We start from the raw sequence: 18,513 nt of genomic DNA, 5'->3' as shown, positions 1-18,513 counted from the left end.
GATCTTTGCAAATTTGCAGAAAGAAAGACAGAAGGATGTGTTAGATAAAGGATACAACATGAAGGGTATTTCATTTGGTAGAGTCAACAAAATAAATTATTGCAACAGCTTATTTCTCATAATGCATGTCTACTAGAGATGAGCGAGCATACTCGCTAAGGGCAATTGCTCGAGCGAGCATTGCCCTTAGCGAGTACCTGCCCGCTCGAGACAAAAGGTTCGGGTGCCGGTGCGGGGGAGCGGTGAGTAGCGGCAGTCAGCTGGGGGGAGCGGGGAAGGGGGGGGGAGAGAGAGATCTTCCCTCCGTTCCTCCCCACAGCTCCCTGCCCGCCGCCGCCACCTGAACCTTTTGTCTCGAGCGGGCAGGTACTCGCTAAGGGCAATGCTCGCTCGAGCAATTGCCCTTAGCGAGTATGCTCGCTTATCCCTAATGTCTACCCTATACAATCATTTCTGGACTAGGTTATTGATGACCTATACTCAGGATAATTCACCAATATTTGATTTGTAAAAGCCCGCTGCCCAGGACCCCTGCCAAACAGCTGTTGGAAAAGGTCACTTTTCATGGGCAGTGACAGTGTTAGTTTCTCAAATGGCTTTTCAGCTGCTCAAATGGGATTAAGCTGCTTTACCAGGCACAGGCATTACCAAATATATAGCACTGTGCCTTGAATAGGCCAAGGGACTCACCCGAGTGCTTTGGCCTCTTCCAACATCTGATTGGCAAGGGTCCTGGGATGTGGACCAATCAAATATCAATGACCTACCTATCCTGATGATGTTTCAAGTTCCGCAAAAACCCTTCAAAAACAGAGCTGGCTTTTCCAGTATTAAAATAAAAAATCTTATTCTAAGCCATTTAGCATACGCCTCGAGGTATATACCTGGTTGCTTTGGACAACAGCTTCATTTATTTTGCACTAGCTTCTATAAAATTCCCCATTAATACTATATACACAAATACAGATAACCAAAGACTACAATATTTATCTGACTTGAAGCTGAAGCTATAGACACAACTTTACATGTTAGAGTTACCAACCTTTCACGAAGTAATCTCTGTTTGGTCCAATCAAAGCGTTATATGGGTATCCGTAGTAGGCTAGTGTGTAGGGGTCACAAGAGTAAACATAACTCGGCTGAGTGACTTCAGTGGTGGTAGTTGTGGCTGGTGTGCCTCCTTTAGCAGCTTTCTGATAACGTGTATACTGTTCTTTATCAACAGGTTTGGCCAAAGTAACCTCTATACAAGATCCTTCCAGTTCAGTCCCATTGAGGTTTCTCATGGCCTTGACTGCATCATCACGACTGGTAAAATGCACAAATGCGTAATCACGAATTTTCTTGACGCGCTCAACACACCCTGGATTGTACTGGCCGAAAATCTTTTTAATTGCATCCTCAGCCGTTTCGATCATCAAGTTCCTTACGTAAAGAATTTTTACTGTCTCCATCACATCTTCGTCAACATCAATCTCCGGTTCTGCCCAGTCTACAGCAATCTGGTGGCCCCAAAGTTGGATTCTTCCAGGCATCAGTTTTCTTCTCGCCATAGCAGCAGCTCTGTGGCTTTCATATTCAACAAATGCAAAGCCTCGATTTTTCATCTTATCAGCAGCACTAGCATAGACAATGACATCTAGAACCCCTTCGGTGACTTTAGAGATTTCTTCCAAGATCTCCTCCCTCTTCTTCATCTTTGGAATGCCCCCAATAAAAAGTCGACAGTTATCCACACTGCAGCAAACACCTAAAAGTCTTCCAGGCCTTATTTCATAGTTATTAAGTTCTCTGACTGCCTTCTTGGCCTCGTGCTTTTGGGTATACATGACAAAGGCATAGCCTCTGTTCTTCCCATCGAAGTCCATCATTAGACGCATTTCATAGATTCTACCCACACTTTCGAAAACTGGAACAAGTTCATCCTCATACACATCACGGGGTATTTTTCCCACAAACACTTCACACCCACGTGGGGGGTGGAGCCCTTCCCAACCTGGTGGTGGACCTCCATATTTTCTCTGTCCGTTCTCTTGGACCATTGCATAACCAGTACGTTCCATAAGTGCAATGAGAGCAGCTTCGTTTGGTGCACCGGCAACTCCCTCTGTGATCTTTGATGTCATATTAGTAGAATCGTTACTCATTATGGCAAGGGAATCCTCTGCTGTCATTATGCCAAAGTCATGCACTACTTGCTGAAACCTATTGAAGAACGGTAGAGAATTAATATATGTTCCATAGGTACGGAGTAAATAAAATAGCATTTTAAATAAATCTCCTCCCCCCCCCCCCCCTTGTCTAAAACCGATTTCCAGAACGAACTTGTCAGAAATAAAAACTTGGCTAAATTAGAGCCACAATAAAATATATGTAGAAATAGCAGCTTTTCTGGTAGTGAGAGACACTCCTTATCATGCAGCGACTTGCTCAACAGAAGGCAGAAACCCTTCACCCAACAGTTAGGAAGTAAATATAGAACTCCATTCATCATTACGAATACAAAGATATCAATGGGAAATGCTATCCAAAAGGTTTTTGTTCAATTTTTTTTTTTTTTTTACATAAGTAACATTAATATGCGTAATTGTTCTGTGCAATTCATTAGGAGATCTCATTAAGATAGCTAGACACAAAGATGTAGGCAAGAAAAGAAAACTGCCCTACAATCAGATATGAATAATGAGTACTTTCAAAAAAGTTTAACTGGATTTTCAATAGTATATAACAAAATTTTCAAACATATCCCTGCACAGGGGTCAAAATTATACTGATCAACTCCCAAATCGGGAAAAATAGAAAGACACTAAGCAGTAACAGAATATCCTCAGGATAGGTTTTTAACAGTACATTAGCAGGGTTTCATCGCCTGGGGCCCCCACTGAACAGCTGTTCACTGGGCCAATGCTCTCATGCCCTGCGCTAATTTCTACAGGAATCAAGACAGCTCTGTTCTCACTGTAGTGGCCAAGCTTGCTATTGCAGGCCAAGTTCTCATTCATTTTAACAAGAACTTAGCCTGCAAAACCAAACCTGGCTACAGTAGGAACAGAGCTGTCTGCTTCCTGCAGATATCAGCTCAGTGCATTAGAGCACTGGGCCAGAGAATAGCTAATTGGTGGCAGGTCAGATGATTGTCACTCACTGAGGGTCCTTTTCCCTGCACAGTCATGTCACAGTAGCAGTAAAGTTTAGGCTTTACCACTAGTGGCTAGCATAATATGCCCGTGCCACAGACTGACATGACTGATGTCAAGAGGCCGGTGATTGACCTCTTGACATCAGTCTTATCACAGCCCTTCGGGTCGCCAGAAATCCTCTGCCAGGCTAATGTGGCACACGGCCGTTTGTTATGCAGGCCTGATGTAGTAGATGTGACCTGCAGTCCTATGTAACACCACAGATAACACAATGATAATTGTGTACAGATAGCATTGGCAGAGGGTCACACTGCTCGCTGCTTTTTCCTGAGCTCAGCATATGCTGCTGTGTGCTGGGCAGGCACAAGCATGAGCAACAAGTAATGAGACCAGACTGTATCCATTTATTGATAACAGACTGGTACAAACATGTCTTTGCAAAGAACAGATCCTTAACCCTTTGCAATCCAATTTTGGATTCAGGGTTTCCTTGGGGGCTTTCTCTTTTTGCCATTATACAATGGCGACATCTGCTGGCAAGAGCCAGTACTGCGGTATGGGACATGCTGGAGAGGCCCCCGACAACAGAGCGGCCAGTAATATACAGTAAGAATACCCTGCCGGACGTCTTCCGACATCGAAGCTGTACAGTCTTCAATCAGAATGTCTTCAGACGTCAGACAGTGGATTGGAAAGGGTTAAAATTTTTGCACTAGGTCAACCCCCCCAAAAAATCACAATCAGATCACGTATGTGAACATCCTCACCTTGTCTTTCAAAAATCATAGATCCATAACCTTGTGGTGCTGCAATGTTGCAAAAACACATGTGTGCAGTTTTTCTGTTTGGCCAAATTTCTAGGTGGGCAATTTTCTTGTAGGCATTCATAGCCATGGGCATTTTTCATGGAACCCATTATTACATACGAGGTCTTAATGATGGAAAGATATTGCCATCTGCCTTTGATTTATAACATTATGCATTTCTTACTTCCCAGAAGCAAGTCGATGGTCTCTGTGGCAGGGAGAGCTAGTGCTTGGCTGTCAGAGGACAGCTAGGTACCAGCTCTTACAGCAGAGATCAGAGAAAACCTCCGATCTCTGCTGTGTTAACCCTTTACATGCTGCAGTCTATGTGACTGCAGCATGTAAAGGGCTGTGACTGCAGCATGTAAAGGGCTGTCACTGCAGCATGTAAAGGGCTGTCACCATCGGACCCCCCGGAATGTGATCAGGGGGTTCTGATGGGTCCCTGTAGAAGTCCCCTAAAGGGACAAAAAAAAGTAAAAAAAAAAACAAAAGTTAAAAAATTCTTTAAAAAAATTATAAAAACACTTGTCTCCCTTTACTTGGTAAAAAAAATCAAAAATACAATCACACATGTGGTATCCATGCGTCGTAATGACCCAGAGAAGGAAGTTAATGCATTATTTAACCCCTTAATGACATGGCCCTTTTTTTACTTTTTTGCCCATTTCTTTTTTTCCTCCCCCCTGTTTAAAAAATCACAACTTGTCCCGCAAAAAACAAGCCTTTATATGGCTATGTCAATGGAAAAATGAAAAAGTTATGGCTCTTGAGACGCAACTGCAAAATTAGTTGAAATTCAATGATTAGACTATTTTAAAAAACCTGCCCTGGTGGGTCTGACAGGGTAGTAGGAAACCCGCCACTCAAGGGGTTAAAGGATCATTGCTCAGTGAATAGATGTGGAGCGGACTGGGGATCATTCCAGCTCACCTGCCTCACAGTAAACAGGCCATCGTTCATAGAGGAACGACAGGCTGTGTACAGAGAACGATGCAGCAGCAGACCAACGATTATTTTTAGGTCTGTATGAAAGATCTGATCAGCGATTTACTGCCGATCTAACTTCCATTGCATGCGTTCACACCTCACAATTATTGTGCAAACCATTCAATCTAACAAGCGATTTACACAATTGTGTAGTGTAAAAGAAGCTTTACTTTGCAAAGTATAAGAGTGGCCATACATGAAAGATGACTGGCCAAGCTATATCCAATGTGTAAGGACTCTCCCCGAAGACAAACGTCAGGGAGGTAAAATTCAAACTGCTGGAACTTTTCTTCTTGTGAGATGATATACTGCCAGAAGTATCCGGCAGTGGCTTTCTACCCTCTAAATTCAGAGCACATGTATACTTGGCTGAGCATGTGTAAAAGGAAGTTGGGAAAGACAAGTGTTGGCCAAACAGCTCTCCAATGTATAGGGGCAACCTAAAGCTATGCTCTCACCACACCCCATGTGTGCAATTTGGCATGAACACCATAAAATACTCCCAGTACAGAGTATATGCCAAGCCTATAATATGTCCTTTTGGCATATCTCTAGACAGCCTACATTGCCTACCTTTTCTCAACCATATTGATTACACTTTCCAATACCATGGGATCCCATAATTGGTTTTTAGAATGAAGGTTTGTAATGTTATCCATTGTATAAGGAAAGTGTGTTGGAAAAATAATTGTATGCAAGCGTTGTGTAAAATGTAGAATTACAAGCTCCATGTGGGAATACACGCACGGAGCTCCCCAGGTCGTAATGACATGCTATTATGCAGTACTTAATAGACATGCTTTAAAGTTGAGTCATGAGTATACCTGGGGTAATACGGTTACATCAGGGTGGAGAATTCTTTAATCTGTTTTATGTATGTCACACAGCTGTAATCAGTCACCAGCTCCCATCTACGCAATCTACTATAGCAGTGTTACTAGTAATCACTTCTTTATTAGGTTTAGTACACAGTAAAGAATAATGGCCCTTTTACACGGGGCCGAGAAGCTCATGATTCTCGTTTGTCTGAGCCGGTAACCAGCTCATTAGCGCTCATATAGCCCGTTTAGACTGCCCGATTCTCATTAATAGTCCAGTTCTCGTTCATTAATAATTTAGTCTTTCACATTCCGATGTGCAATCCTGAACGATCAGGGTTTAAACTGCACAAGTTGGCACTGGTTTTTATGCCGGCTGAAGCTTCCCAACAAGCAAGAACCTCCCAATTCCTGTTAGTCGTTCAGCCGTTTACCCGTTTCAGTTGGCGTGCATACAGATATAAGTTCTCATACAATGCAGACAGATTGGCCAGATGCACAGACAGAGCAGCAGATTAATAGGCAGACAGTAAAGGAACGGGGAGCCAGGCCAGTAGAAATAGCACACCCCTGTATGCCATGGCCCCTGTCCTATGAGTCAATAACCTTAGTTTATAATGTTCTTAGAATATGACAGGTTCCCATTAAAATTGAGGAACGGAGTTGAGACCTTTACAATGTAAAGGGAATGTATCATCAGAAAAGTGACCTTTTGTATAAATAAAGTTTTTATGTTAAAGCATATGTTAAGAATTTTTGGTGATCTCTTAAAATTTACAATGCCATGTAAAACATTAGCCTACAATCTTGCAGTTTTCATACTGGCCACCAAGCGAATAGTCTGACACTTATTGTTAACATATAGATAATGCAGCATTCAGAATAGGTGGTGGTTACAGCTCCCTTCCTCCCAGCTCAATGACCTCTACAGAATCACACAGAGCATGCCCACAACTCTTTACTATAAAGTCAATAGGACCCCTCCTGACCATTGTATCTATGGCCCATAAGGCTGCTGTAAAGCATCTCTCTAAATGCTGTTAATAGCATCTCAGGCAAGATGGCTGCCCCCAGACTCAGACAGCAGAACAAAAAAAAAAAACTACAAGTAGAAAAGGGAATTAGGAAAATGGAATAGGTTTCCCCATCTCCAGCTCATTTTAGGATTCTGCTTCACCACATGAAGTTACTTTTCTTGGAGAATCTCCGTAATCTACACTATCTAGATTCCTACACAGATGTACGTAGCTGACCTTGATCACAAGCAGTTGACATACTGGTTCTACCAGCTTGTGGGTACAATTATACTTTAATGTGTTTATTCGAATGCCGCTGTCATGGTGAATGCCACATCACTTGAGTGCCAGCAGAAAAACAGATACAGTTTGTGAACCTTCATTAAAAGTGAATTGCAGAATTTTTTATTGCTTATATATGATCATGGTTTCAGTCATGAAACATATCCATAATCTAGTAAAAACTTATTATACTCTACCCACTATAACAGCTACCAAGAGATGTTAAAAAGAGTTACCAAGACGGTGAGCGGTCTGTAAATCATGTCCTATGAAGAACGGTTAAAAGATCTGGGAAGCTTTAGCTTGCAAAAAAGAAGGCTGAGAGGAGACTTTATAGCTGTCTACAAATATCTGAAGGGGTGTCACAGTGCATAGGGATCAGCCCTATTCTCATTTGCACAAGGAAAGACTAGAAGCAATGGGATGAAACTGAAAGGGAGGTGACACAGATTAGATATTAGACAGTGAGGGTGATCAATGAGTGGAACAGGTTACCACGGGAGGTGGTGAGTTCTCCTTCAGTGGAAGTGTTCAAAAAAAGGCTGGACAAATATCTGTCTGGGATCATTTAGTGAATCCTGCACTGAGCAGGGGGTTGGACCCGATGACCCTGGAGGACCCTTCCAACTCTACCAGTGTATGAGCTTTAAGTTTCTCTAATAAATGACCCCAAGGTTTGTCCTCAACTGAGTAGTAGTAAGAGTGGGGACAGATATTTTTCTTGACTTCCTGTTTGGGAAGGGGCTTACTATGGTTTTCTTCAATAGGAATGTCAGACAAAAATATACTGTAAAAAAAAAAAGCCCAAGCACCTATAAGTTGTTGTTTTGCTGCAAAGCCCCGCATGCAGTTACATCTCAGTTGTGGTGCGATTAGATGAATAGTCTTGCCGCCTAAAGCCCTAAAAGTGGTTTCACTCTTGGCCTATAAAAAGGCTCTCAGAGGCTACTTGTGTGTAGTGATTTTTTTCCACTTGTGTGAGAATTGTTGACCACTAGACGCCTCTATGGGGCAATCAAAAGAGATTTCACCCAGTTAACACAGTTTGAGAGGGGGGCATTATTGGAATGCGAGAAGCTGGATGGTCGTATCAACAAATAGTCCACCACCTGGACTGTTCTGACCAGACTGTTAGGAGGTATTGGGACCAGTGGATGTGTGAGGGCACACAATTCAACTGTGCTCAGGATGCCCTCTACAGACCACCGGTAGAGAGGATCATCTGATCGTGTGACAAGAACAAGCAGCTCAAACTGCTTCATTGTTCACCATCCAGGGACAGGTGGCTCCATCATTACAGGCCCTGTCTGAACCATTTCAATGTACTTGGCTGAAGGACTTTTGGTCTCACGGCGCCCATTACGTCTACTGCTTTCGACACCCACCCACGGTCACCTCCATTTGCAGTGGTGTCACGAGTGACGAAACAGAACGCTACAGAGTGGAATCTGCATTAGATGGAAACGTGTCCTGTTCCCGATATATGGCACCATTTATAAATAAAGCAAGTTTGTTTACACGTGAAGCCGACCTCTTTGGCCATTTCTTAGAGTGGAATCTGGTTGTCTGCAACGACAAATCCAAGTTTAATTTGGGTGCTGACAACAGCCGTGTTCATGTCTGGAGACCCAGGGGTGAGCCTCAATCCTGCCCTTATTATGGAACAGCATATGGTCCCCAATGCTGGTGTGATGGTCTGCGGGGCCATTGCATGCTACAGTTGGTCACCCCTAGTAGTGGTATGAGGGACAATGACAGCTCAGGGATATGTTCAGGACATCCTACAGCCACTTGTGTTCCTCTCATGGTGGCTTCCAAGAGGCATTTTCCAGCAGCATAACACACAAGGATGTCACGATAATGCCTCCACAACTTTGTCACACTTCCGTGGCCTGACCGGTTATTAGATTAGAGTCTGAAGCAGAGACACATTGGCTAGATGACAATAAAGCTTCTCAACTTCAGTGACGTTCTCCTGCTCCTGTATAGGGCACCATGATCCCCCTGTTTTATCTGCAAACCATTGATTTCAGTGGGAACGGCTGACGATCTACCTTGTATGTGGCTTCCCTTGTTCCCAATGGCAATTTTGGTAGAAATACGAACAGCATATGTTAGATGAATGAATGATTGGACGTGTTGTAATCCAAGAGAATTCACTGCCAGAAGAGTCTGACAACAGCTTATTTTTCTCTGCCCAATGCAATGACAGCCATTACACTATGGCCATCAATGTGGAGGAAACGGAAGTAACATTTCCTTTTGAACCCCACCAAAAGACATGCAGAAGGATACAACTTTGGCTCAGACAGAGGATTGGCGCTGCATTCTAGAAACTTCAGGAATATTCATAGTTGCATGAAGTGATTTATAGTCAAGCTTGTGCATGTAAGTGGGGGAAAAATATAAAAATGTTGCGTAATATTATACATACCGTATGTTAGGTTTCAACATAATCTTATCCATACTCAAGATTTATTCTGGTCAACATCTTAGCGATTTGGCTTGTGTCAACCTAAGTCACTTTCGTTGCCACAAAACAGTTCTGTTGTACATGTACAGTCTTCTGCATTATCAGGTAATCCGTTTACGGTTTTTACTCTTGTTTTCTTGCCCATAAAATGACCTCATTTATTTGAAAACCAGCGGCCCGCAATCACGTTCACTATTAAGAGGCAAATTTCTCAACCTTTTCACCCTGAGGCAAAATGTACCAGGTCAAACTGGATTATCTTAATTTGCCCTGATTGAAAACTAGCGTTACATTACCTGCTCATGGTAATGTTTTTTTTCCTAATTAGACCTGCACATTTTAGACTTTCCTATTAGACAACTCTTCTACTACCATAGCAAATTAGATGCAAATAAACAGTGTGCCTCCTTTAATCTGGCATCCAAGTATCCAGAAAATCTAATTTTTTTTGGCACTTGTTTCCACTTAAGAATTGCAATATAATTATATGGACATACATAATGAAGATCTATGATGAATGCATGCCCTAATTACTTTTTTTTTAAATTAAAAAACTATATAGAAGGAAGAACATGTGTAAAAACTACTGCAAGGAACAGTCTAGAGGAGAGAAGGCTTCTACATCGATATAGAAGGGGGTTCTTAATTGTAAGAGCAGGGTGTCATGGCACTGTCGCTGCCAAGTTGTTCAAAGCCCATGCAATGTCACGGTGTCAGCGCATGACTACACAATTCACCTGCCAAGACATGCAGTGTCATTTGGCGCAGGACGCATTATCTCCCCATGGGCTGATAAGATGGCTGAGGTGATTGCCAGCCAAGCCAACGTATTAGTACTTATGTTAGGGTTAGAGATGAGCGAACCTACTCGGCCACGCCCCTTTTTCGCCCAAGCGCCGTGATTTTCGAGTACTTCCGTACTTGGGCGAAAAGATTCGGGGGGGCGCCGTGGGTGAGTGGGGGGTTGCAGTGGGGAGTGGGGAGGAGAGGGAGAGAGGGCTCCCCCCTGTTCCCCGCTTCCTCTGGATCAACATCACAGGTTTACAGTCTTACAAACTATGTTATTGGTATTAAGGCATAATATTCACCACTACCATTTTTTGCAAAACTTCATTTTATATATAGAGATTCAGTGTTTTTTTAATCTTCTTCTCAAAATATCTAAGATGTATATATTCCAGAGAAGTCCTGCAAGGCTCCTAACCACCCAACTTAAGATTTCATGATTATATTTGGTGATACAATGCTAGAGCTTGAAGTGGTTCTGCTGAGAGTTGATCAAAAGTCAAGACAAATATATGTTTTGAATAAAAAGGTGCCAATATTTTGTATAGGGTCACTTAAAATTGTGACCAACCTCTCCCCATAAATCCTAAACGCTGACTCCATTATCTGTGCCCTGGATGCACCTATGCCTTTCACTGACTATCCATAACATAACTTGTACTATCTACAAAGTATTGTGCTAATTTAATTTGCATATGAGTGATATTTAGTACCCGAAACGAAAAAAAAAGCCTGAGATTAATAAGAGCACAATCTTCTTAATAAAGGTTGATTTTCCTAGGTCTACAATAGTGCAAACAGTGTTTTCTCACTCACTGCATTCATACAATGACTCCCAACTACAGCAGGCACCAAATGTGAGCACCATGGAAAGAGTGAATGTAATATGCCAAGTTGTTCATGGTTAATAAATATGGCAGGTATTTTAACAGTAGTTTTCAGGGGGGGCATACAGTGAAGTGGTAATACGGACCCATGCCGCCAGATAGAGCCCATGCACATGGCATTGTGTGCACACAAGCCCTAAAACAAACCATGCGAAGTTCTCGCTATTATTAATCCAGCTTCAGAAAACATTTCCTCAGCCCCAAAGAATTTGACTTAACATTTTGTGCAGCTTTAATGTCATCTAAGGGAGGTAGAATTTATTATTAAGTCTTGTTTTCTTGCTGCAGCCTTATCCCTAGCAGTAAATGCTCTCCGATCTGACCTTTTCTGCATATGTGTTGCTTTGCAGAAAACTCAGCCGCTTTTGAAGTTACTTATTAATCCCAGGTACCAATGACTGACTTGTACAAATCAAGCATTTCACCGGCTGTTGATTTCAGGGTAGGGGTGGGGAGAAGCGCAATCTTCATATCTGTTATTTCTGTCAAATTGGCAGAATGTAGCTGCAAAGTGCAGCAATTTGAAAGTGACCTCTGATCTGAAATGTTTTTATAACCCTTATTATAGGAATTGTGAAATAAATGTTTACAAGGGATTGCTAAGGACTACATGAACCGTCCCCGACATCTGCACAGGGTTAATGCAATAAAAATATTCCAATGTTTAACTAGGTTTAGGGCGAAGCCAGGAGATCTTTGCACCTTGCACGATTTGGGTAAGTTTATGACACACAATCATACAGGTTTCAATAGTACAAAAACCAGCTCAGGTGACACTAGGACTTGCTCAACACTTCGACAAAAACAGCTATAGGTTTAATCACTTCGTTTCCTCTTACACAGTTCTGAAAACTTCTTGGTTTCAGGCTGCTGTAGTACAGAGGCATTTGAACATATGTATTACAACTCCAAGGTCTGGACTACCCAAAGTTCTACCAAACTGTACTCATTATAGGTATGGTCCTCCAACTTCAGTTCAATAGAAACATGAAGGTTCCAGGTGTTCTGTCCATAATGCACTATCCTGTCAAAAGTATTTGGATGGCCCTATCAGTAGAACAGATAGTGTCTTACTAGCATGTCACGTGTCCTAAATCAACATTAGTGGACCATCGCTTCCTGACATTTCCGCTAAAACCCAGATTGTCAGATCAACTGTAGTTATGGGATCACAAGCTATAAGAAGGAAGGACATACCATGCTTCAACCAAACGATCCAAAATATTAACCGAAGCGACAAACAGCTGGACGGGATTGTTTGTAGAGCTCGCTTTTCCACTATCCAAGAGTACACTGACAATCTGGAAACTAAGTTAGTGTCGGCACCGTAAGACGGAGACTGCACACTACTGGATATACGGGTTATGCCACTGTACAGAAGCTGTCCATCACGATTCTTGCTCACGTGTCCAAATACTTTTAATAGAATATACATAAGCACTGATAAAAAAAAGTTGACCTGGGTGGACGTGCTGGATAGAATAAACTCTTTCACAACAAAAAATATCCATGTACTCCATCCACTAGCTTTTAATATGAATAAAAATTTTAAAAAACTAGTCCCAATATGGAAAAAAAAAAAGAAACCACGTAAGGTAGTTAAAAACCACTAAGTAGTGGCACAACACTAAGGCCCCCTGTCCACAGGCATTGCGGTATCCCACGGCAGATCTCCGCCGCGGGAGCCACAGACTGATCTCTGCGGTCAGCCTAATCTGATAGATACGCTAACCACAGAGAATCGCCCAGGATCAGCCGCTTCATAGTCAGAGGGGTTGCGGCTTCTGGCTCCCGAGCGACCAAGCCCCTTCGACCTGCTGTATGTGCTTTTCTGCAAATTTTAGTGCCCTTTCAGGACCTACATGCGAGGCTCCTGTGCATCCAATCAGGTACAGGGGGCGTCACCCCCGTCACTCTCGACTCCACCAGGACTTACTGGTGGCGTCAGGATACACCAATACCCAGCCCCTTTTGGTATTGCTGGTACAGTTCCCATTAAATTCAGCTGGACAACCCCTTTAAGGCCAGGTTCACCATACATTTATATTTGCATATCTAGCATTTATATTTTCAAGCTGAAAAGTGTTTGTTTATACCTGAACAGTTTAGCCTAAAGTTAAGGATTCCTCTTTAGCAAGGCACCCCAGCCCTATGAGGACACATGTGCAGGGGTTTTAAATTTGAACTTTTTGCTGGTTATATAGGAATTAGAGATGAGCGAGCGCACTCGGAAAAGCACTACTCGCTCGAGTAATTTGCTTTATCCGAGTATCGCTGTGCTCGTCCATGAAGATTCGGGTGCCGCTGCGGCTGACAGGTGAGTCGCAGCGGGGAGCAGGGGAGAGCGGGCGGGAGAGAGGGAGAGAAAGATCTCCCCTCCGTTCCTCCCCGCTCTCCCCTGCAGCTCCCCGCTCCGTGCCGGCACCCGAATCTTCAGGGACGAGCACAGCGATACTCGGATAAAGCAAATTACTCGAGCGAGTAGTGCTTTTCCGAGTACGCTCGCTCATCTCTAATAGGAATACATCTTTGCCAATACTGTACATACAATTGTAATACCGAATATTGTTAGACTGCTGCTGCATTGCCAATGAAAGGGAATAAAGATTTTTCTTTTTTATGTGATACACACACACGCCCATATCGGACCATGGCTTTAGGCTGAAATATTCCCCATTCCCTGTGGGCATTGAACCTGCATAGGGTTTCCACTTAACAGCCAACAAAAGAAATGGTAATTGACTCAAGGCCATGAGTTTAATGTGCCTTAGAATTCCCTAACACTGCTCAGTAGAAGTGCACAAGAGCTCAGCCAAAGGCGGATGGCATTTAAGGTGCTTATAACCCTTCAATAGCTGTTGTTTGATCAATCCAACAGCTATTGCTTCCAACTTAGTATGCGTTTTCATGTATGAGGGCAGAAAGCCACTGCCCAACAACTCTACTGACAGCTTATCTCCAGAGAGAACGAAAAAAAAAAGGCTAGGATTTTGAAATTCAACATGCTCAATCCTGAGAATCAGGAGTCCTCCATATAGAGATAGTGGACTGGTTGTTTGGCCATCTTTTCCCAGAGTATGAGGCCTTTGGAGCCTTGTAACCTATGGGACAAAACTTTGAACCCTAAAAGGGTTGCATCAAGAAAGCAGCCCCTGTTCTTATGCCCTACTTGACAATCTGAACATCAAAGAGATATCCCCTGTTCAGGACTCTTCTCCATGACCAGAAAGCTGCTCTATAAGAGTGGTTTCCATTTTGGCAGGCCTCACTTCATCCTTTAATTACAGGATGACAATTTATGCAAGTGGCTGTCTTATTGTACTACACTGGTTGGCTGTGGCAAACGTCAGCTGAGAGTAGGACTCAAAAGGGGGATAAGCTATTGGCCCTGTCTCTACATTCTGAAAAGATTAAGTGTGGATGTAGGCACGACCCCTTTAATAAGAGAAGAGGGAGCCACAAGACATTGTTTAAAGGCGATACCTCAAAATATAAAGCTGTTCTCTATTCACAGAATAGAAAATCTTATCATCGGTCAGGGTCTCCACTGATCCTAAGAACGAGGGTCCTGGCGCTCCATGCATTCTGGGATCACTGTGGGTGTGCGAAGTGACATGGGAGCCATCTCCATTCAGAGAGAAAATCATTGCTCGTGTGAAAGTACAGGTGCAGTTATTGCTGAGACTCTTGGGCACTTTAGGGTCCTACGGTAGCCCCATGTAAAAAAAAACCAAACACAAAACCCTACCTAATAAGGTCACAGCATCTTGTTAAAGGGGTTGCTTGCTTTAGATAATTCCTTTATTAGGGTCCTCCTTTGATAACCTTGAATGACCTTGAACCTATGATCTTCTCATGGTCATAATGTAGAACTTGCATTACTAACCAAGAACTGTAAAGGGGCCATGAGAAGAAGGGCCTTTAACATGCTGTGAGGTTCAGAGAGTGACAGAGACCGCAAACAAGCAATAGAGTCAGGGGAGCCATGAGATTACACAAGGAACAATGCATACATTGTCCCCCTTAACCCTTTCAATGAAAAGACAGGTAAGAAAATTCAGTGCCCTACAAAGCATTGTTCATCCTTTCAAATGATTCATCTGCAAAGAAAACACAAGCTAGTTACCACTCAATGGATTTAGCCACATTCAAGTGGAATTGAAACTAATTAGTAGATTAGAAAGTTTACTCCACCTTAGATTAGGCTGGCCTATCAACTACATTATCTTATCTGTTCTTAAAGTGCTTCACCATGTAAAAACAACGCCATAGACAAACACATCTTGTACCAGTCACTCCCCAGGAGCTCGTACTATTCAATGTCTTCTATTAAACTGCTTTCTAACTTCATAACTACCTTCTGTGACTAAAGCCATTGTATGGTAGGAGCTCTAATATAGTCAGACATTTGACCACCATGAATGACATTGTAAGGGCGAAGCTATAGAGGGTGCAGAGGTAGAAGTTGCGGAACTGTCTGGTGCTTAAGACTACCCACGCACAATAAATAGCTGTCCGCCGTATGTTTGTTTGGCCGGCAGCAGTCTCGCCCAACACTCATATTTGCACGCTCGGCTGAGCATGCATGTGATCTGAATGCAGAATCCAGAGTGGCTTATGTCCTAGAGAACTAAAAGGATCAGTCATATACAAACTGCTTGGTCCTTATCCACCACCAGGGGAGATTCGGAAGTTCCCTGTACACACTAGATTTAGATCAGCTAACCCATCAGTTGACGCAGCTTTGGATGATCATCTTATGTGTACGGCCGGGTCCAAATGGAGCCCACTTCCAGCGTGATGTGCGCAGCGGTCATTCCGTGGCAGAAAAAGCTGCCTCCAAACTCGTGCCATTTGGTGCGAGTTTTATCACTAATTCCGGTGTAGAATTTACCCCCTCATTGAGAGAGGGTGAACTTTGCAGCGGTGACAGCAATAAAAATGGACTTGCTGCGGACTTGAATTCCGCACCGGAAGTCAATTTCCGCATGCGTTTTGAGCAGATTATTTCCGAAGTTTGTGGATGAGATTGTCAAAGTCTCATCCATTTTGCTGCTACTGTAAATGCCGCAGGCTTTCTGTGTGAAGGGTCTACTCTGCACGTAAATTCTGCCATGTGTGAACCCTACCAGTATTAAAACTGTACATATTTTGCACTTCAAGTTATGTCTGGCATTTCATTAATAAAAACTCAGTAGGTTCACTTCTATTTCCCAGAAGGACTATTGAGCCATGTCTTAAAGAAGTCACTTTCTTGGATCTGCTGTATAGCCTTGCTGACTACCCATGGCCTTGCTGACTATTGCAGCTCATCTACTCTCCATTCTCCCACAGCAATCAAGGTTAGATTTAGTCTTGGCACTATGCCACTGTCAAGTGGGCGTTCTTCACCCCTACAATCAAATCAGATGTCATACATTGACTATCAGGTGGGTAGTCTCTGCAGCTCACTGTTAAAGTGCCAGGAGCCAAATCTAACAAGACTTGGCATTGGGGAGGAAGGAGGGTTGAAACGAAGCAAAAGCTGCGATAAAGTCAGCAGAGTCATGGCTGCAAAGCTTTACAGCTAACCCCAACAACATGGGGACACAACAGACCCTATTTAAGACAATCATCTATATTTATCCAGGATTGGTCCCTTATAAATTACTTCTATGGCAGTAAAGTTTAAAACAAAATCAGAAAGTTTTAAAAGTTTTAGATTTAAAGTCCTGATATAATAAATGTTTATCTGGCACCTTGTTCAACTTGAACCACCCTCTTCCCCAGATGAGTGTTGGCATCATTGCAACCAACAGATATAAAAAGCAGCAACAAATCAATCAAATTTAAATTTCTTTAGTACTTCCATAGATATAATGAGGTAAAATAGTTTATTCCTGTTCTGTGCATGCAAAGACGCTCACCTTTATTCTCAATCATATTAACATACGGAGTAGGGCAACAAATGACAAACTAGAGGTAGAATTTAACTACACAGGAAGACCAAGCCTATGCGTTCAATGCAAGAAGTTCAAAAGCGGTAAAGGTCATCCTAATACTAAAAAGTTCTATTAATTCTACTACTAAATCTTCTTTACAGCCATGTGTATGCATATATTAGAGCACCCAGAGGCGATATAATGGAAACAGTTTGACCTTGATACACCTAATAATCTTTATAATTAGTGATGAATAATTTTCGGAAGGTCACGTTACATTAGAACTTAGTCATCGGCCTCCGTGTTATTGGTAGAGCACCACTAGGACTATTCTACAATGGTAGAAATCTGTACATTTTACACGAATCAAGTCTCAATAAATCTACATAAAAGGAATATAAAATTGTTTTATAGTCAACATTAAATGGTGCTACAGCACATTAGGTCTTTAGAACCACAACAATTATGCATTAATAGAGCCGGCAATTATCACATATTCCCATTCTATTCAATAGAAACCTATGGCAGCAGTTAAAAAAGAGAAGAACACAACTTACAGTATACTAGCTTTTCCATACCTCTCAAGCCTTGCTGACAGGTCAGTAGTACAAAACTCCTCTGCTGGAGGAGTTACTCAGTCACAGGATTTTTAGCTCATGCATATGTTTATTGGCTAGCAGAGAAGGGCCATTTACATTCCTTGGAAGGTATTTGCTCAGGGCACCTGCAATGAGTTCAGGTAGGTGTGGTTGACTAGGAGAAGGCGTAGCTTCCATGTCCCAGATGCTGGACAGTATCTTCGCAATGAATGCGCGGCTCAAACAGATTCTGTTTTGTTATTTTTGCCATAACAAGAAATGCAGATGCAACCCTAAAATTTCCAAAAGAGTTCAGAATTTAGTATAAATATACCCTTTCAAGGTATAACGGCTGTCAGCAGGAAAGTGATTTAAGTACAAACAACTTTACCCTAGCACAAGGCGTTGTGCAAACAGTGTTACCTAGCAGATAAGATAAAGCGGCCAATGAGTTGGCAGCATGGCCGTAATAGAGAACTGCTCGACAGACACAAACTCGATGGTCGAGATGTGGGCATGATGCAAAAAAAGCGATCCACAAACCCTCACCAGGGGTATCTTGTAGGATTGGTTAATAGGTTATTTAAAAAGTTGAGAAAATGCAACATTTCAAAATATATATAGTACTGAAACAGACGCTTCTCCAAAGGGAAAGAGTTCAATATGCAAAATAAGTCCTTAGCTCTTTGGATCTCTCTGCTTCTACACGGACACCCTAACGACTTCATAAGCTGTTCACGTGTTCAGTAGTAAGTGGACACAAGTGTTTTGGCTAAAGCAAATGTGTCCTTGTAACAGATTCCTTATTAACGTATT

The 18,513-nt window shown here is 42.5% G+C and overlaps 1 protein-coding gene across 6 annotated transcripts in view; it reads right to left on the bottom strand.

Moving 5' to 3' along the window:
• RBM47 (RNA binding motif protein 47) overlaps positions 1-18,513 on the bottom strand; it is a 116,866-nt gene that overhangs the window by 13,530 nt on the left and 84,823 nt on the right. For 3 of the 6 annotated variants that reach the window (XM_066573164.1, XM_066573159.1, XM_066573165.1), the window contains exon 3: positions 1,043-2,205. In XM_066573164.1, the coding sequence (XP_066429261.1) occupies positions 1,043-2,174 (1,132 nt within the window). In that variant the 5' untranslated portion in view covers positions 2,175-2,205. Of the gene's footprint in view, positions 1-1,042; positions 2,206-12,395; positions 12,492-17,676; positions 17,945-18,513 lie in introns of those variants that run through there. The other 3 variants (XM_066573162.1, XM_066573163.1, XM_066573160.1) reach the window with 3 other exon arrangements.

Source organism: Eleutherodactylus coqui, chromosome 7 (genome assembly GCF_035609145.1).
Source record: "Eleutherodactylus coqui strain aEleCoq1 chromosome 7, aEleCoq1.hap1, whole genome shotgun sequence".
Taxonomy (NCBI): Eukaryota; Metazoa; Chordata; class Amphibia; order Anura; family Eleutherodactylidae; genus Eleutherodactylus; species Eleutherodactylus coqui.
The sequence above is the reverse complement of the archived record's forward strand: the minus strand, read 5'-3'. Positions and strand labels throughout refer to the sequence as shown.